Genomic DNA, 21,719 nt, shown 5'->3' with positions numbered 1-21,719 from the left:
TCAATGTTGAGCCACTTCACTTTACAATCACTTTAAATGAGCAAATAAAAGTAATATCTTCTGTATACAACTGTCTTCTTTTTTATTCATCTTTAAATAAAAGGTTTGAAAACTATAAATCCAACACCTAGCTTATAAAATATTTAACAGCAACACTGAACATTATTGTAATAAATACTTTTGCATATACTGTAACAATAAATACTTTGAAATTTAATTAAATATGGATAAATAATTTCATTATCATCCCAGTTGTGGGAACTTGTTTTTTTAGTAAGCAAGTAGTCACTTGAACTTTAGAGTTCTACTTATTGCAAGTTTCAATTATTATTTTAAATTCTTTTATTGATTTTATAATGATTCAAATTCAACTTAATTGTAGTTGATTTCATATGCAATCAAAAATAAAAACATTAACTGCATTATTGAATTCAGGACTAAATAAGATTGGCTCAAATCTTCGGCAGGCCTGTGATCACACTGAAGTAAAGAAGGATGATAGCGACCTCTTCATCTGCATCAATTCTTGGTGTTTCTAAAATAAGAAATATACAAATGAATTAAACTGTCTGCAAAAGAAAAAAAATACTTGATAGCAATGTATATACACATCTTTCTTTTTGCAACCGTCAATGATGTATAGTTGTATACTTACTGAATCTTCTAGAAGTCTGTTCTTAAGCTCCGTCATCTCTTGACTAATAATATTATCAAAGCCATTTCGCAGCTGCTTTTGGAGACAACCTTCAAGTTTAAGACGTTTCTCCTGGAATTCTTGATGCAGATTCCTCATATCTGTGATACTACAAAAAAAAAAAAAAACACTCGAGAATTAGAACTGACCGATGACTGATGAATGTGTGTGAGTAAATTTTTGCTCCCTGCAAACCCCAATAGGAAAGTAAAACAAGAAATTTACTCTTGTATTTGGAAATGCCATGTTTCATTTTTTTTTAAATAAATTTAGAAATGCAATAACTATGAGAGTAGAGCTTGGTGGTTGAAGCACTGAGTTGAAATCCTCTAAAAATGCTAGGACTTTTCCCTAAGCTTCATAATGAGAGTTTATATAGAAACATGGCATCTTTTTTTTTTTTCGAATCTTAATTTATATGGCGCCTTTCACATTCCAGAGAACATACAAAAGCGCTGGCATCAGTATTTCCCAGGTCACCGGATACTTAGTTGGCAACCAACACAACTTTCTCTGCTCCCAGGGGAGTATCCCTAGTCATGCTGCTTTTCACGCACAACCACATAAATGTTCAATGCCACACCATCCTACCAGGTACCCATTTATACTCCTGGGTGCAAACATAAGTAAAGTACTTTGGCCAAGGAGACAAGCAATGTGACGTGCATCGGCCTCGAAATCCTGATCTCATGATCAGAAGTCCAACACCTTACACGCTGCGTGGAAGAGGGATTGCTGCCTATAAAGACTCAAGCCAAGTCTCTTGCAAGTCACGGATATCAGGATGGTTTTCCACACTCGCACAAGCAAGCTAGAATCTCCCGGATGCTAAGTTACTACAGTACTTCACAATATCAATTGTCTCATATGATTCAGTGCTTTGAGAACAGGGTATTACCCATATGCTTTATAAAATAAAAAGTTTTATGGTGTTACTTTTGATCGAGCTTGGCAGTTAATTTGTCCTGCAGTTGTTTCATCAGCTTCATACTTTTTTGTTCCACTCTCTTCATTGATTCTAAATCTTCCTCCAAAGATATAACCTCTGCCAGAATCTTCTTTTTGATAGCTTCAAACTCCTTTAATCTGATATAAAAATAACATAATCAAAGAAGTAAAATCATTTTTTCCTGATAAAGATACAGTACATCACCATTAAAATCACTATCATCCCAAATTATAATTATAGAAACAATATAAACAATTTTTCCTCGCACACTTCAATCTATTTGATTACCTGGCATAAACTATCTAATGTGAATAATATCAGAGCATCAACATTGACACTTCCAGCAACTCGTTCAAGTGGCAACAAAAGTTCAAATACAGTTTACCTTGTCTGCTGATAGCTCCAAAGGCTCTTGACATGCTTGGTGGCAGTATTGATGGCACACCCTGTCAGTAGCTTTGTTTGATTCTGCTTGGCCTGCAAAATTGCACATAGTTTATATTTTAATAACACTCATATACTGTAAATATGATTTTTTTAAGCTACCTTCCCTAATGAAATAATTGGCTTTTCCCTGATGGGGGTTGGGGTTCCTGTACCCCACTGAAAACTCAGCTGGCACAACCACTGCTTCAAACTTCAATGAATATTCATAGCCATGCAATAAATTCAGCACCAGTTTCATTTTAAACCTGCCTAACTATTACTACTATTACTAATAGTATGTTACTAACCATACTAATCTACATCATAGTACTGTACCAACGTCAGATGGAAATTCTCGTCTAATTGAATAGATTGCACCCCAAGATAGCTATGATGACCTCAGTGGTGGTGCCAGGATTTTAGAGACAAGTGGTCCAACATGTCCGACGGAGGGGTCCAAACCCAGGGCCCAGGCCAAACCAGGGCCGACTAGAGCCTTGGTTGACGGCCCAGAACAAAAAATCCCTCCTAGGGTTCACAGGGAGAGTTTTTACGGCTTAGTATGATCTAAATTGCGCTTTTAGACCACAATATTAGGAATTAGCAATCAAAATACAGTAACACGTTATTTGGATAGTCAAATTATTATTTCTATTTTTGATCCGACGACCTAGCCATGGCATACGGTTCACAGGGAGGGCTTTTATGGCTTAGTATGATCTAAATTGCGCTTTTAGACCAAAATATAAGGAATTAGCAATCAAAATACAGTAATGTTATTTGAATAGGCAAATAACTATTATATCTATTTTTGATCTGGTGACATAGTCAGATGACGGTGTGGGGGACGGGGGGGGGGGGGGGGGTCCAGGCCTGTCTAATGGGGTATCAAATGCCCCATGCCCTCCCCCAGCGCCACCACTGGATGACCTCACAACAAAAATAAAGTAATATATCCAATTTATTATTAAATATTTTATGTTGTGGCATCTTTATATACCTGTATTTGTTTTTTTATGGTTCCACCAACAAAATGTAGAAGTTGTTGTATTTCACCAATCTCCTCATTATCTGATCCTCTAAACTGGGTGGAACAGGAAGGTGTCATCATTAAGTCTTCAGCATCATCTACTTCATCGGCTCTGTCTTTGTGTCCTTCTTTTAAGTAATCTTATATAAGAAGAAATACCATCAGAGCAGTTTTCACATATTGCATATACAGTGGCCCCTTTGTCATTAAAAATAAATTAATCAATTTTGTCCCTTTTCAGGCTGAAATTAGACGAGTTTGGCCTTCACCCCTGGGGCACAGGCATTCACTGTGCAGTGTCTCCTGAAGTCGTTTAAACTGTCAATTTTACCGGAAAAAATAACCGGCACGTCTGTAAACATTTAGTATTTGTAAAATAAAAAAAAACACTGATTAAGCCTATGTAGTCTAGGTTGGCCCTCTTAACAAATAAACATCATTCATCAACATCATTCCAGTCTATACATTGGCTATGTGTACGTATGTTTTTGCAAGTCATTAAACCCCGCTCAAAAGGAGTAACGCTTCACATTGCAGCTGAATTTTTTTATGTAGAATTTACCTGTAAATATTTTTCAATTGGGAGAATTGCAACAATGCCAACTTAAATATGTATGGCACACCAATGTTTTATAACCAATGCTTTTAAATTGCCAAGTGATTATTATCATCATCACCATCATCATCAATTTATAATCTATTATTATTCCATGCAAGAATGGGTTAGACAAATTGATGTACTCGAATAATATTACATTGGTAGGAAGTAATCTAAACAACAAAGCAACCGGTCCAACCCCTTACTCTCCCTTGTAATACAAACTGATTTAATTATTGTACCATCATCTGCTTCTTCTTGATCAAGCTGAAACAATTTCTTTGGTATCAATAATGATGACTTCCTCCTTGCCGATTGCTTCTCCATCATCTCATAGATGGTAACATCCTGTTCCTCTTCCGGTTCATCTTCTGCATCACTTTCATCTTCAATTTCCTGTTCATATTTACGCTTTAAAGTAGACTTTGATGGTCTTGGGTTTTTAGATGGCCCTGATGCATTGGAATTGATGACAGCATCTTGCACTTCCTTCCACAACATTCATTAGAAACATAATGATTATTATATGTTGGTATATAAATTATACTTGGGTAGGTTCAATTTTGATAGAGGATATTTAGTCTTTAATCAATTTCCCCTAATTTAAAGTAAAGTTGAATCTATTTTTAATTTGTGTAATCATATATAAAAAATTTCTTGCTAGTTGAAATATGGAAATAATATTAAATTAACTATTTTGAGGCTAATGGATCTGTTTTTAGACATTAGTTTATTATTTAGTTTATCATAGTGGAATGTTCGATTAAACAATAGCACAATTGACAACTAAGGCTTATTTCACTACAATAACTGCATCATGGGGTGGAGATGTAACTCAACTAAAGTCCTAATAAAACACATACCCACTCTATAATAATTAATACATTCAATTAATTCATTGATAATAATTTAATAAACTGACAACAAAAACAACTTACTTTTTGATTTATTCTGACAGATTTTTTAACCATAGGTGTTTTGTAAGATGAATGGTCAGAGTTGGTTTTCTCAGGAAGAGCAGGTGTCTTAAGCATTTCAGCTTCCTCCTCCTCTTCCTCCTCATCCTCGGCCATGAAATCCTCTTCAAAATCAAAATTGAAGTTCATGAGCTGCTGCCAAAAACACAAACCAGTGATTATGATTTCATTAAAGAAATTCTGGCTATGGGAAATAGCAAAAACTGGTTTGCACACTGGTGATACACCACCTTTTAAAGATTTCTTGTAACTTTCTCATCTAACTATTCCAACATAGTACTGTGATTGAGTATGCTAAATAATAAAAATAAAAAAAATAAATAAAAAAATTTAAACAAAATAAATAAAAATAAAATATACAATTATTATAACAAACATGTATACTGTACACTATCTTGAGAAATGCACATCTCTGGACATGTTATTTATTATTTCTATAATAATTTGATTGTTTGCTAGGTCTATTATATCTATCTTTTGAAGTACTTTATAAGATTACCTTGTGTATTTATTTAATACAGTATTTAAAAAAGATACACAACAAATAGTTAACGCTATAATAACCTGTTGATTAACTTCTAAAATAGAACAAAAAACAATTGATTTTTCTACAACTTTTTAACAATATTGTTAATAATATTGAAATACAGTACAGTAATAACTAGTTATAATTGACATTGGAAACACCATCGAAATAATAACTCTTTCAACATCAACAACAATAATAAAAACAATAATGATGAATAATAACATACTAATATGCTATATTAATAATAATAAATTCATTATTTCATTAGGATTACTAACAATAAATGCTTTCTTTACCTCTACAGGGTGTTCTTTGCCTGAATTGTTACTGCTCGTTGTAGATTTTGCTGACGAGTTAAATTCATTCTCAGAAACTTGGAAATATAGATTACTTTGCTCACTGGTGTCCTCCTGGTTTGATAGTATTTTATGGGGTGCCATAGGTTGCTTTTAAATAAAAGACCATATTCATTTAAAATACCATTTTGTTACATAGAAAGTTACACATAAATGTTGTTTAATATTATTACTTTTGGTAGTTTATTGTTGTTCTTGTCATCATCATTGTTGCTGTAATTACCCCTGTCATCATCATTATCTCAGAATTATTATCATTATTTTTTATTACCTGTACTGTCATTTCCACCACAAACTGTAGAAATTAAATAGATTTTCTTTCTTCCCAACAGGCATGGAGGGGTGGGGAGCAGCTCTCCACTACAAGGGTTTCTGATCCCCCCGCCACCCTCTGTTTATCATCCTATAAGCCATCCATTAAATCGGCCCTTGTCATAGACATTTCCCCACCTTCGTCGGGCAAATCTTGGCACCACTACCGGCAGTTAATCAACTAATTACTCTTACATGGTTTTTCACACAGTACTCAAGATCCATGTTAGTTCAGAATGCCATCAAAATATTTCAAAATCTGATGTCTTAATTGAATTATTTACATTTTAAAAAAAATAATGTCTCAATTTAGTGAGCTGGTGTTTTTCTATAATAGTGTATTACCTATAATTAAAGAAAAGCAACTTCAAATTACATTTGCAAGACTTGAAGAAATATTGCATTATAAAATATGTAAAATATTTTTAAATCATTATAGAAGTTAATTTAATAAGATCAATAAATCATGGATGGTATGTCGTTTACAAAAAAACAATAAATAATTTGAAATACGCCTAGAAAGAGAATTCGAAAAAGAGAATTTTACCTTTTTACTTATATCATGTGCAGGAGTTGTTTCATTGGAAGCAGTCTTTGTCTTTCCTTTCACATGTACCTGCTTTCTCTTCTCTTTCACATGCACCAGTTCATCTTCTCTTTCTACTGTTTTCCTTCTTTTAGCATCATCTTGCTCATTTATGTCAGAGGAATTGTCTTCTATGGTGATTGGTTCAAGGAACTGGTTTTCTACTGAAGACAACCTTTTCTGGCTTTTCTTAGGGTGAGACCGTTTTTTGTTTCTTTTGCCATCAGCTTTCTTACTGGAGTCAGATATCCATGGGGAAGCATACACAGCCGCTCTTGAACTGTGTTGTACCCAGACATTAGTGTGTCCTTTCGAGTAAGTGCTTACTTGTTTCTTTTGCTTTTCTATCAACCAGCTCCTTCTACTGACAGTGCTGACAGCATCATTCTCGCTAGTATAACTGAGCTTCTTCATTGGAGCTCTTGTGACTCCAGTATTCAACTCTTCATTCTGCAGTGCAGGAACAGGCATATTATGTATTGTTGTATGGATAAGTACAGAAAAATGTGTCTGTGTATTTGTGTGTGTGTGTGTAATACAGGGATTTACACTGAGCATTTTGACATGAATGGCGCTTGTGATGTTCATTAAGGCCAACTCAGACAGCGTCGGCCGACGCAGCCCGACGCGATTTATCGTCGGGGACAGTTTTAAGCCGTCGTGAGAAATATTAAACATGTTAAATATTGTACGACGCGACTGCCCCCGACGCACACCATCGCATCTGCGTTTAACTTACACAGAACCGACGCGACAACAAATCGCGTTGGGCTGCGTCGTACGACGCTGTCTGAGTTGGCCTTTAGATGCATACATTGGCAACACTCTCTACTCTCTTTGGAGTACCCCTAGTTATATTCCACACAGACTATTACATTAAATGCCACAACATTCACAACAATTAAAACTGTGTGGTGTTGGTGGTGGTGAAAAAACTAATACTATTGCCTGACACAAGGAAAATGCACAGTGAGAGGTTCAAAGCTCCAACCTCATGACTAAAAGTTTGAACCCCGACCACTGCATCAGCCACTCTCACTTATACCTTGAAAAATTGCAAGATGAGTGTTACTTTTTAATTCAATTGCAATAAAGTGTTTTATAATATATCAGAGTCTCACCATTTCTGTTGAGAGGTTTTCCGCTGAACCTACTGAGGGATTATCATCCACAGAGCTGAATATACAAAACATTGAATAATAACATTCAGGACATGGCAGGTGAGTTATTTACTAGTGTAAGAATAATAACTTCACAATATAATACACAACACTATGGTCTATGACATCAGTGTGTTTTACATGAATGAAAGTTTAAAAAGAGCATGAAGGTAACAAAAAGAAGTGGTGTGTATGAACGAAAAGGTTACGAGACAAGCTGAAGAGATAACCAACAGCACCACACCATTCTACAATAAGGTAACAACTGAGGGAATTTATGGAGGCTTACCTGCCTCGATCCTGGTAACTGACAGACTTACGAGATCTCTTAGGTCTTTTGACATCTGTCAGAAGAATCTAGGGAATTGAAAACAGTAATAATAACAATAACAATTATATTTTATCTTTGATCAATTACATTGCGCATTACAGAGAACCTAAATGCTTTATAAAAAGGAACAAAACATCATCATGATGATAGTGATCATTACTATTATCAACAAATATTACCATCATCACCATCATAAAAATCACAAGTACTGTAAATGCTAGTCCTACTTTTGGAATGGTTTTTACATACTCTAGTACTATAACTATGACCTACAGATAGAAAATCACACAAAATATATCAAGCACTAATCAAATAGACATCCTACCTGACACATTTTGGTGAAGCTGGCAACAGACTGTGCATCATCTGGTGGTGTACTAACATCCACATTGTTATCTGGATCCTCCTCTTCCTCTTCTGTGTCACTATCCACAATGATTTCCTCAGATCTTTCCTTTATGCTTTGTTTATTCATTGTTTCATAAACTCTGCCCTTATTCTCACCTGTAATCTTGCATGTGTCTTCACTTCTTTCAATTCTGTTCATATCGGGTTTTGGTGCACCCACGATGCTGTTTCCAGGATCATTTTCATTTCTGATAATTTTCCTCTTATCCCTTTTCTTCTGCTCATCATTTCCTTTTAAAAATTTCCTCTTGTGATTTTCTAATCTCTCCTCTTCCTCATCTTCTTCTGTGTCACTTTCCACAATTATTTGCTTAGGTCTTTCCTTTTTGCTTTCTTTACTCTTTGTTTCTGAAACTCTGCTCCTCTTCTTCCCTGTCATCTCATATGTGTCTTCATTTCTTTCTATTCTACTTATCCCAGGCGTTGATGTGCCCACAATGCTGTTTGCAGAATCATTCTCATTTCTGATACTTTTCTTCTCCTTTTTATTCTTTTGCTCATCATTTTCTTTCAAAATGCTTCTTTTCTGATTTTCTAATCTCTCCTCTTCATCTTCTTCTTCCTCTTCTTCTATGTCACTATCCACAATGATTTTCTCAGGTCTTTCCTTTTTGCTTTCTTTCTTCTTTGTCTTACTCTTCCGTGTCATCACAAATGCATCTTCCTTTCTTTCTATTTTGTTCATCACCAGTTTTGAGGAGCCTACAATGCTGTTTCCAGGATCATTCTTGTTTCTGATACTCTTCCTCTTCTCCTTTTTCTGCTCATCATTTTCTATCAAAATTTTCTGTTCCTGATTTTCTAATCCTTCATTTAAATATCCTTGTGAGTATGTATAATTTTCCTTGTTTGTTTTTGCAGACTCAACTTCATCAAGTTCCTTAGCAGAAGTGACACCATCAATGACTTCCTCTTTCTTCTGTTTCCTTTTCTGTGGTCTCCTGACATCCTTACCTTCCTGCAAAAACTTTTCATCAGAATCTGTTAGCTGCGTGTTTTGTTCATATACAGGTTTGCCTGGTTGCTTTTTCTTACCCTTAATTATCGATCCAATGATCGAGTTAAACTCTTCAAGATCTGCATCATGAATTTCTGAATCCATATTGTCAGTGCATGCATCCCTCAGCATCTCAATCTCTGAAACTCCTTTTCTTTCTCTGCAGTTAATTGTATTTTGCTTCTTGTTGCCAATTTCTATGTTTGTATATTCTTTGTCCATCGTTGTTTTGTTTTTCTTTTTTGATTTGTTTTGTTTTCCTTTAACAGGTTTATTGTTATTAACTTCCTTGCCAAACTTCCTTTTTTTACCTCTTTTCCCTTTATTATTAGTTTCATTTTTCTCTTCATTCTGCTCTTTAAAATCATTCAAAGAGTCTTCTTGATATTCTTCTACAATTTTCTTTTGTGCTTTCTTTTTTTCTTTATTTTTACTATGAAACTGATCATATGGAATGGGTTCATCATCTTCACTTTCAACCACAATTCTATCGGCTTTCTGCTTTCTATTTGATTCTTCATCGCTAACTTCAAAAGAATATTCATCATATTTATCTTCTGTGATTACTTTTATCGTTTTAATTGATGGATCCTTCTTGTTGCCTTTCTTTGGCTTTTTAAACTTAGATGTGCTTTCTTCTTTATCTTTGTGTATTTCTTTTTGGTTCCTTGACTTCTTTGGTCTCTTTTCTACCTGGAAATCATATGGATCATACTCATTCTCTAGGATCACTTCATCAATATCTTCATGTCTGTTTACTTTTTGTTGATGAACTCTGCTGGTTGGTTTGTTTGATTTTATCTGCTTCTTGTGGCCTCCTAGGCTGGGGTTGTATTTCGGCTTTGCCCTTGTGGTTTGACTCGTTAGAAGTATTTTGACTGACTGCGATGAAGCAGCTGAATCTTGTGATAAGTTAAGATCATCATCTACTGCTTCATTTTTATCTAAATTCTCTGGAAAATATAACCAACACTCCAAAATGACAATAATTTTTCATATCAAAAATAATTAACACTTTGAACATCCTTGTTGAATATTGCCGTCAAAAGTGTTTATTATACACATTTATTATTAAATTTGTTCTCTGTACTCATGTCCCCTACCAACAGTAGTACGTAGAATATAATGACGTTGAGTTCTCGTGGTCGCATGGATTCTAGGATGCAATTTAGCCAAATCTATATGTTATGCAGAGAACGTAGGATGGTCATGCATAAGTGAAGCAGTTCTAGCGTCGTATCGTCAGTACAGTGTATGTAGGAACAAAATAAAATATCTTATGTTAAGGGCAGCATAACAAAGTTCAAATCAATGTAACATGTAAAGCCCTGTTCAGATTATCAAATTTGGTCATGATGACATGACATTATGATGACATCATGATGACATGACATCATGAGCACATAGCCACATCATGACTACCATAATGCTTGAATAGCGCCGCTCTCGCTTAAGCACCGCACCAAACGTGATTTGTTTCGCTAGGTGCTTAATCAGGAGTATTATGTTACCTTGTGTAAAATTAAACACTTTGAGAAACAGTGTTTTAAATACAATGTACACAATGTTAAAATGAATAAATAACACAATGAAGACACAAGCATTTCTTTATAAACACTTATGTACGATGACGTATGACCTATAGGTCTGTCGAACTACGAGAATATGTGAGATATATTTTTTTAAGCACTGCTCTCGAATAAATGCCGCACTGAAGCTTCCAAAAATGTTATAAGTGCAGCGTCGCTTATTCAAGCATTTACGGTATACAACAGTTTTTTGTAAAAAAAATTTACTGTTGTGGACAGAGCTACACTTTCCATATCTACACTAATGTAAAGAAATAAAACAGTCATACGCAAACACTACTATCTCACCTTGCTCTGGTTGCTTAACTATAAAAATATCTTATGTTGAGGGCAGCATAACAAAGTTCAAATCAATGTTAACTGGTAAAGCCCTGTTCAGATTATCAAATTTGGTCATGATGACATGACATTATGATGACATCATGATGACATGACATCATGAGCACATAGCCACATCATGACTACCATAATGCTTGAATAGCGCCGCTCTCGCTTAAGCACCGCACCAAACGTGATTTGTTTCGTTAGGTGCTTAATCAGGAGTATTATGTTACCTTGTGTAAAATTAAACACTTTGAGAAAGAGGGTTTTAAATACAATGTACACAATGTTAAAATGAATAAATAACACAATGAAGACACAAGTATTTCTTTATAAACACTTATGTACGATGACGTATGACCTATAGGTCTGTCGAACTACGAGAATATGGGAGATAGGTAACATGAGAAAATGGGCATGGAAAGTGCCACGCCAATATATTTTTTTAAGCACTGCTCTCGAATAAGCGCCGCACTGAAGCTTCCAAAAATGTTATAAGTGCAGCATCGCTTATTCAAGCATTTATGGTATACAACAGTTTTTTGTAAAAAAAAATTACTATTGTGGACAGAGCTACACTTTCCATATCTACACTAATGTAAAGAAATAAAACAGTCATACGCAAACACTACTATCTCACCTTGCTCTGGTTGCTTAACCATAGGTGTGGTGTGCTTGCTGCGAGAACTTTCCTCCTCTGACACTGTACTCAGTGTTGGGGTCAGTGCAGCTAAGTATACTTTCTTAGTATACACTTCACTTCAATACAAACAAATTATAAGCCAAATGTTAGTAAACATGTGGAAAATATTTCATACAATATCATTTTAATGTAAATTTGAATGGTATTAAATTACATTCACATAAATAATTAATTCAATGTAAATAAAAATTATACATTGATGTTGGGCATTCTTTTCCAGCAATTACAGTATATAAATATATTGTTATGATTATCCACTTTTGTATAGCACCCTAAATATGAATTTCAATGCCTTCTAAATAGCAATATCACTCACAAAAGGTATAATTTTTAAAAAGCAGCTATACAAATCCCATTTTGAATTGAAGGTAGTAGTACATTCCAGGTAAGGACAGCTACATTAAATTGTCTTGAGCTAAAGTACTAGCTTTTATGAGATTTTGATAAATGGCATATAAAATCTGTTACCTTCTTTCCATATTGCAGAGCTGACTGTTGTAGCTAGAAGGGATTGGCAAGGAGTCTGGTATTGTATCAGAGTCATTATGAATTGGGACCAGACAGCCAGATTTTACTACTACAAAAAATAAACCAAATACACTATATTAAATGCAATGATGCTCATATGACCATACTTATAAAAAATTGCGTCTAGTGGAACTTTTCACTTGGAACCTTCAATGGCCTATACACTAGGATTTTTTACAAGGATTGTGGAGAGTTTAGATTTTTTTTACAATAGAATGCACTAGCAAACATTGGCCAAACCGGTTGCGAAAACGCACCCAATGTGTCAATCAATGGTTCGCTGCAACAAAAAAGTAAAAAAGTAAACAAATCTGCAAGTAAATATATGGTTTTCTGTAAACATTAGTTTGCTTTTGTTTGGTTTCTTTTTTTTTTTTTTTTTGTATCAGAATCATTATGAATTGGGACTAGACAGCCAGAATTTACTACTACTAAATGGTTTCCTGTAAACATTAGTTTGCTTTTGTTTGTTTTTGTTTTCTTCTTAATTTTAAAGTTTAAAAAGTTAAAAAAAAAAAAAAGGTTAAAAGAACTTTAAAAAGTTAGAGATTGCCATGATTACAATGTTCCCAACTACCCTGTCTGGTGCAAACCAAGTTCAAATATAACTTTTGTCATCATAACTTGAGAAAAAGATGAAATGTGCTACATCTAATACTACAGCATAAAAATTACATGCAAGGAGAAAAGTTCCCCAAATATTACCTGGGAAGTCTTCCTCGTCAACTTCTGTTTTCTTAGATGATTTAGTGGAAGCTTCAACCTCTTCTGTTACATCCTCACCAATGTCTTCATGTACCTGACATCCTGGTGAATCAACTGCCACTCTAACTGGTTCTTTTACGTGTACTGAATTATCTTTATTACTGAATGTTTTTGCATTTTCATCTAATGCCTTAATGCTCTCACTTGACTTCCTTCTCTTTTCTCTTGTGGTCTTCCTAGCATTATATTCCTTATCAGTATCAGAGGCTGTATCAGTGGTAGACTTATCACTGGGTATGGTGATACGTAATGGTGTCTTCACTCTTTTTGCACCTCCTTGCTTAGATTTGGGTGTTTTAGGAATATCTGATGAAACAAATTCTTTAAAATTTCATTTGATGTGATTGGGTTAGCAGGAAAATATCACATACACATAAAACATTAACGAGTGCACTAAATTTTTCAATTTCTAGCCATAGTAAAAGTGTTGAGAGGGTTTAGTAATCATTGTCAAAATGTTGTGTTATTTTAAAATGAGGGCCCTTGAATATCAGCCAATTTTCTAGAATATGCCGGAAGGTTCACCCTCTATAAATATGGTGTAAAAAAAAATTCCAAAACAAAATTTAAACATTTGTATGTATCATGCTAGGATCCTAGGAAATACACAAGCCAATTATTATTGAAATTTGAGCATCACGAAGTTTATTTCATCCTGCAAATAGCAAGTTAATTGCTGTTGAAAGTTTTTTAGATTTTTAAAATCACATTTCATAATTACAAATAAAATAAAATATTCTGTTTTTTTTTTGTGTTAATTGTAAATGCAAATGAATATCAATCTTGCTTTATATATTTTTGTACCATTTTCAACATTGGCAATCTATCAATCATTGTATATCTAATTCTTCAATATTATCCATGGTACAGTACCTTTGTCATGGTTATCCTTTTTGCTTTGTCCACTTCCATTAGCAGGTGTTGTGGTCTTGCAACCAGGTTTTGCCAGCATCTCCCTTGCAGGAGACATCATAGGATTCAAAGGGATAGAAACCCTGGGTTGTAGCATTGATTCATGTGTTTTTAACGCAGACGGCAACTGTAAAGGCTTTGTGTGTCCTCTACTTGAATCCATCAGTCGACTTGTTGGAGAGGTTATGAGGTCTGGCATTTGAGACATTAGGTCTGGGTTTGGATGTTTGATTCTATGACTGGATTTGCTACTTTTGTTGACACAGATGTCCATCTCAGATACAGATGCCTTTCCAGTAGATCTCTAAATTAGATTTAAAAAATTATTCTGTTTAATTTAACTTTAAGATGAATGTTTAATCATTAATGTAAAAAATTGTAACTTCTCATATATATATTCTCATAGGAAGGGGTGTGAGAGTCGACAACACATCAACCCCCACCATGGGTGGGGCTGAGATGAGAAAATTGTGAGAATATGAGCCGCTAGCTGCCCGGAAACTGCTTAAAAAGCTTACTATTACTATGTTAGTAATGATAAAATCATATATCAACAATACAATAGAACAATTATTTTTCTTAATACAATTTTTGGTGGGGGGTGTGAGATCGCAACGTCTGCACACCCCCACCCCACTTTGCATCCACCCCAGTACCTACCTATTTATATATTTGTAAGTACTGTTTGAAGACCTCTTTAAGTCAGCTTTGCTCTAAGAACCCCCTTGTGAAATATTGTTGAATAAATAAATTAGTCTTTTCATTTGTTTTAAAACCAAACTGTATTAAATATTATACAGCACTTACATATTTCTTGGCAGGTTTTTCTCCAAATACCAACTTCAACGCATGGGTGACATCCACAGACTTGTCAAATAACATTTGGGCTACTTGACTGTTATCACAGCACTTCTCAAATAAGTCACTCACAGGGATGTTCAAATTCATCTGCAATAGATTATAACTGCCCTCCTCTGCCAAGAATAAGAAAAGCAGTGAGGGCCCCTGATTTTTTGAATAAAATAAAATAAATTTTTGGCCCTGTATGGCCTTTAGAGGGTGTTTTCACCTTGGACAATACTTCTTCAATGGCAGATTGTTATTATCTTATGCATGACAATTAATCCGCCAGATTCATCATGATCCTAAATTACAATTTAAGTATTCAAAAGTCAGTATATATTTTTTCCACTATGCCCTTATTTACTGCAGTGACATAATACAGCATACAGTAACTGTATTATAAATGTCTTTGTTACATTCATTGACCATAGAAACTGAAACTGGAACCAACCCTAAGTTGAAACAAGGGTTGTATCTCTGCTTAGGGCAGAGTATCTTGTATATCAACTCTATGCGCTGAAGAACCCATGGCCCAAGTGTAACAACAATTACAAAACCAAACACGAAAGAATAAAGATCAAAAATAAAAAGAATAAAATAGAAATTGAAAATAATGGAATGCATATTTATAACAGGATGAATTCAGCCTAAATATATGAAAGGACTTGTGGGACTGCCTTCTAAATATATAATTAACTAATGAAGGTTTTTTTTTTATTTTTTAGTAGCGGCAGTTTGGTGAAGCGGTTAAGGTTGGGGCTTTTGAGTCTCCGCTGTGCAGATTCACTTGTGTCCTTGGGACAGGCACTTCAGCAACATTGCTTCAGTCCACCCAGCTGTATCAATGGGTACCAGTAAACTGCTGGGGACTAACCTACAATAGACTAGAGTCCTGTCCAGGGGGAGTACAATTCTCATCCACTTCACACTACAGAAACTGGGGATAAGCTCCCCCAGGATTTAGTTTTTAGTTATGAAGGTTTTTAACATTATGATAATTCAGGTATACAATATATACATTTCATTGATACTATTTTATTTTACCTTTAATTGTGTAGTTATCAACATCATCAGAACTGATGGTGATAGTCTCCCACATGCAATCATTCTGAAAAAAAAGTTAATTTTACTTGGTCAGTGGCAAATCCTGGAATTAAAATAGGATGGGGGGGGAGGAGAGAGGGGTGCAATGAGCGACATTCAAAGATGGATGGTCTAATCATCTCAGTCACACTATGGTTGGGGCTGTGGTAAGAAAATTTGTGATTATGGCACTCTCAGATTTTTTCTTTTTTTTTTTTATTTTGGAAAATTTCGTGGGGGGAGGGAGGCAGGGAGGTGGCCCTTGAATCTACCATTGTTGGTAACATACTATTGTGAAAGACCTACCACTTGAAGGATGGAATAAGTCATGTTACTCTATAAACTCTGTGTTTTCTCCTTCTCAGCTACCATACTTAAACAATTTTGATTTTGTAAAAAAAATTCAATAACAAATATTTTTAAAAATAAAAAGTAGTTAATCAATGAATTAAATAATCAACTTACAGCATCATTTTCATCATCCACATAGATTGTAACACACTTAGAAACAGAATTGACGTCTACCCAGAATTCTGACAAATTCCCACCTTTTGGAACAACTAACTGCAAAGACAGCAAAAGTTGTGAAATAGTGAAATATTCAACAATTTCACTAAAAAAAAGCATTGCTCAATGAGGGCAGCATAGCTCAGCTGTCGGCTAAACTACAAGTTGTAGCAACTGTGTTTGTGCTGAGTTGTGGAGATCTTTTGGTACCCAATTCAATTCCATCCACTCCTCTTTTTGTGCTTCCGCTGGAGGACTATTGTATATATTGTATATAAAATTTGTCATTAATATCCTTAATTGATATTTAATATGTACAGCTATGATTATATATTTTGTTATTCTATTAGTATTTTTCTTCCCCCACTATTTTTATGATGTTCACAACCAACAGCAAATACTCTTACTAATTACAGGATAGAATAATGTTCCATTAATTAATTATCTTTAAGAGACTCTTTGCAGTGGAGTTGATTTAAGTCATGAAAAAACATTCCAGCTGTCACATGGTTTGGACACAAAGCCACAGCATTTCACACACAAGGCTAGAGTTCAATATTTGAGCTGTCTTTAAATAAATAGCTAAAATGAAGCCAATAGTTGCAATGCTACTGACCTTATGATAGCCAAGGTAAGCCTTCACAGCTGCATACGAGTACACACTGAAATATAAAATAATAATTATAAATACAGACAGTTTATTACATTCCTGACCTTGAAACAGCGCAGCTTGTCAAAATTCATAAACATGTTGTTCTCTCCCAAAGTAATATAAACAGATGATATGATTAAAAAATATCCAGAAATATATTTTATGGATTAAAATCTAATTAATTCTAGGAATAGAAAACTATAAATTTGGTTATTAAAATAAAATATAGAGCAATTTACCTTCTTCTTTTACCAGCAGTTTCATTCAAATAATTCAAGAATTTTCTACAATCCTAAAAATTATGAAAATATAATTTTGAGGATTACATTTGGAACGTATAAATTTGACAAATGAATGAACTTAAATTTGTTTGCTATTAAAATATCAGTCAATTTTGAAAGTCAAATACTCTACCTAGAAGTGACTGGTTTTTAATACTGAATTACTATCCATGTCAGTGCAGCGATTTGGCTGGAGACACACTAAAATTCTCTTTAACAGTATAACCCCTATTTAAGTGGATACCTTTAGGACCAGAAAACATGTCCGCTTAATAGTAGTGTGTCCTTAATGGGGGCTGACCTTAGTGCTAGAATATATGTTTCCCTTGATTCCCAACCAAAAGTGTCCCCATAATAGGGGTGTCTCAAAAGAGGGGCTCTACTGTAATTCATAATGATTTAGAATATGAAACAAATTTTGTACTGGTAGATTACCTTTCTCCCTGGGCATTTTATGTAAATATATAACTATCAAATAATCAAAAAAAAAAATGTATATTATAATTAGTATGTAATGTAACATACTGCATCAAAACAGGAGTCTTTTATCTCAAGAAACTTGACAGCCAGTTGTTGTTGTTGGAACCATTTCTTGGCATGCAGTGGACGTTCTGACTTCTTCACTAAGCGTACCATTGATTCAATCAGTGACATTTGCATTTCAAAGTCTCCTGCTGTAACAAGGAACTTCGGTAGTTGCTTCCTAAACGAAAAGATGTTGCAAAAAGTGTAAAAAAAAATTTAATACATTTCAACAATCACTTGAAATAAATATTATATTATAGGTCTTGGCATTTCAATTTCAATTAAAATTTTATTTCACACATTATAGAATCAATATAATTATACATATTACAATTAATCAATATGGTAATAAGACATTACAATTAATTACTGCTGGTTTTTGCAGTCATTAGCAGTATCACATCCATATTCAGTGTCCTTCCAATTAAAAAATTATTTTTGGTACTATTATCCCGATTCGATTGGCCGAGCAAATTAAGAAAGTCCAATTGCATATTAATTAAAATATAAATTTCAAATTTGAATCAGCATGTCTGGCTTCGGGAGAATGCTGATATTGATAGTATACATTTTCATGTACCATACATGATGCGAGGTCCCAAATAAGCGGCTACAATTAGTACATGATACCAGGTCCGTTTGACACAACCCCACCTCGGCACAACCCGACACTGGACTAAAATTTTAACCAACAAACATCATGGATTAAAACCAATTTTGCCCAAGGAGACAAATTAAACTAAAACCAATTAAGCCAGCGGCAAAATCAGACCAAATGGAACTTAGACCAAATTCAACTCTATATTTACAGTAACCATGTATATGATAGCCATGAAATGTGTTTGTTTCCCATGATACTTAAAGGAATCATTTAATCACAGTTTTAATGGATCTGGTTTCAAGGAACAATATGGTGCACCTGACTCAGCCATTTGAATTTTCACTTTATTATCCTTAATGAAACTCGGTGGTCACACATTTGAAATAGTAATTTGAAAAACCAATTTAATACTTATAATAAATACCATAAAATAAGTTTCCACTATTACCTCCATTTTGATGTCAAATTCATTGTTAGAGCTGGTCAGAAGATCCAACAGCTGCTCAGAGGATTTCACTATGGTGTCTTTGACATCTTCATCATCGTCACATTCAGCAACATTCTGTAAAAAATTAGTGTGTCGACAAAAATGATAATAAAATAAACACAAGATGATATTGCTTTAAATCTCTCCAGAAGCTTGCGCAATTTTCCCTGTGGCCATTTTTTTGTGTTTAAATTTTTTTATAATATTTTGCTTTGTAATTTATTTAAAAGTAAATCATTTTTGTCTATAAACCTGTTCATTTTTTCAAGATATTATTGTTTATGGTGGTTTTAATAAAGTCCCTGTAAAAGAGAATCAGAATATTAATTATGTATTTTCATTTATATTTTACTTTTCTTTTCTCCTTTTGTTCAATGGACCATTTTTTTCTTATTTCAATTAAGTTTTTAGTGTTTCTAATGTGTACTTTAATTCTCTGGATTATTTTAATATTTCAATTATTTGCTGATTCTTAATGTGTCAATTTTATTTTCTAATTATTATTTTTAATGTATTCCTTAATTCATTATTATATAAATATTTTCAGATTTTACATTTTTCTGTTTTAATTTAATTAATTTGTTTTTAATGTAAGATCTAGTTTCACTTTCGTCTTTTATCCTTTTGTTTGTCTTATAATAAATGTACTGAGGGTTCCAATTGATCAACTCTGGCGGATAGACCACACTCAAAAACCTTGTTGTTGAAATAAATAAAATATGCTGTTTTGATTCTATTGAAAGTGAAATCAATCAAATCAAAAGGATATACACTTAACATACTAAAATATTTATTTATATACAGTAGTAACATAAAAATCAATTAAACTCACATTGTCCTTTGTTGGCATTGTTTGAAAGTTGCTGGAAATTCGGACAGGCCTAGATGAAATCTCAGTTGCACTTACAAAATAGTCTTATCAAATCAGTAGTCAAATCTTTCTTTTTAAATGACAAAAAGCAAGAAAGTATTACTACAGGCCTACCGCAATTTCCTAGACTTATTTTAATATTCTTACGATATTGGTAATAATTATTTTCTAAATATTTTCTATTGAAATTTTCTCTTTTTGTGTACGATAATTTAAAATTCCAAGCCAAAAAATATTCACATAGGCCTAGCCTAAACTAAGCCTAAAAATACATTTTTTTTAAAAATACATTCATATCCTAGGCCTAGGCCTATATACTAGGCCTAGTGTGATTGCCAACACTTTTTTACCAAAACTTATCGTTATAATAGGCCTAGGTAAAAAATAATATTTATTGGTTGTGGTGTTGATGTGAATAAATAAACATAGGCTAGGCCCTAGCCTAGGCTAACCCTAGAAAAGTACCCAGCCCCGAAACCAACCTGCGCTCAAGCCATGACCCATGGGTATAGCCTAGGCCTAGATAGGCCTGGCCTAGCCTAGAGGGGCATGGTGTTTACTTTGGATGGAGGCAGATAGGCCAAGCCTGCGCTAGCCTAGCTTAACCAAGGTCCGGCCCCTAGCCTAGCCTATCATCCCTGGCTAGGCCTAGTGTAGGCCTAGGCTAGCCTACCTAGCCTATGCTAGAGCCTAAAGGCCTAGGCCTAGCTAGCCTAGGGCCTAGCTAGGCTATGATTCAATTTTACTTTTTGCAGTAGCAAATAAATGAGCTGAGGAAAAAATGGTATTACTTGAAAAACAAAAAACAATAGAATGACTCATAATAACATGAACTTCCAAGCCTACCTAGGCCTAGGCCTAGCTCGCCGCTATTTTGCTAAATTAAATGTCCCGCGCGAGCATTGCTCTTCTTTCTAGCTGCGATGCGGAGATCATCTCCGCATCGTCTGGCGGTGGTGTGCGCGTTGTGTTGCCCGAGGAGTCACACACGCATGCGCATTAAATTTACATTTTCGTGTTTTACACTTTTTTGAAAAGCCACCTGACAGTAGGCTCCTAAATTCACTTTTTTGGCAATCCTGTCATTGTTGGTGTATAATTTTTATTTTTACTTTGTATTTGATATTGTCTCGTATTTATTTTGTCTGTATTTTATATGTATATTTTTAATGACTAATATCATAAAATGACCATCATCTTTATCATCATAATATTATCACGATGAGTGCCGATGATGATGTGATTACGAATTACGATAAAGATGACGATGATTCAGATTGTGGCCATGATAAATGGATTTAGGCCTACTGTATACTTTATTTCATTAGGCTACATTCAGGGATGCATATTGCGATTCTATTAGGGCCTAACTTAAAATTGCTTCGTCAGTATAAAAAACATATAGTAAGAAAAGAACAACAAATATTCTTAGGTTCAATTACTTTTTATTACAATTTAATTCATTTATTTCTTCTTCATAACATTTCCCAAAGTCTACAAGTAAACAAGGTCGAAACAGCCAAAACCAGTCCGGGACTTAAAACATCCAGCGAATCGTTAATAATCACGATTTTAATATATATATATATATATATATATATATATATTGTTGTTTTCCAGTATTTTGCCTTTTAATCTATATATATACTGTCTCTTATACACATCTTATATATATATATATATACATATATATATATA

General features: G+C 34.1%; 1 protein-coding gene across 1 annotated transcript; it reads right to left on the bottom strand.

Moving 5' to 3' along the window:
- Nucleotides 1-61: 61 nt before the first annotated feature.
- Nucleotides 62-18,234, bottom strand: LOC117111266 (titin homolog). Its single transcript, XM_033254179.1, has 22 exons — nt 18,063-18,234; nt 17,496-17,548; nt 17,221-17,266; nt 16,563-16,661; nt 16,059-16,122; nt 14,979-15,145; nt 14,133-14,475; nt 13,200-13,565; nt 12,435-12,543; nt 11,904-12,022; nt 8,274-10,306; nt 7,907-7,974; nt 7,579-7,633; nt 6,419-6,907; nt 5,500-5,649; nt 4,636-4,806; nt 3,940-4,186; nt 3,070-3,239; nt 2,029-2,120; nt 1,631-1,780; nt 656-803; nt 62-535 (listed from the first exon to the last, which is right to left on the bottom strand). Exons 1-22 carry the CDS (start codon nt 18,195-18,197, stop codon nt 476-478), a joined length of 5,334 nt encoding a protein of 1,777 aa, XP_033110070.1. The 5' UTR covers nt 18,198-18,234; the 3' UTR covers nt 62-475.
- Between the last annotated feature and the right edge of the window lie 3,485 nt (nt 18,235-21,719).

Source organism: Anneissia japonica, unplaced genomic scaffold (genome assembly GCF_011630105.1).
Source record: "Anneissia japonica isolate Jap-2015-1 unplaced genomic scaffold, ASM1163010v1 scaffold287797_len360924_cov175, whole genome shotgun sequence".
NCBI lineage: Eukaryota > Metazoa > Echinodermata > Crinoidea > Comatulida > Comatulidae > Anneissia > Anneissia japonica.
The sequence above is the reverse complement of the archived record's forward strand: the minus strand, read 5'-3'. Positions and strand labels throughout refer to the sequence as shown.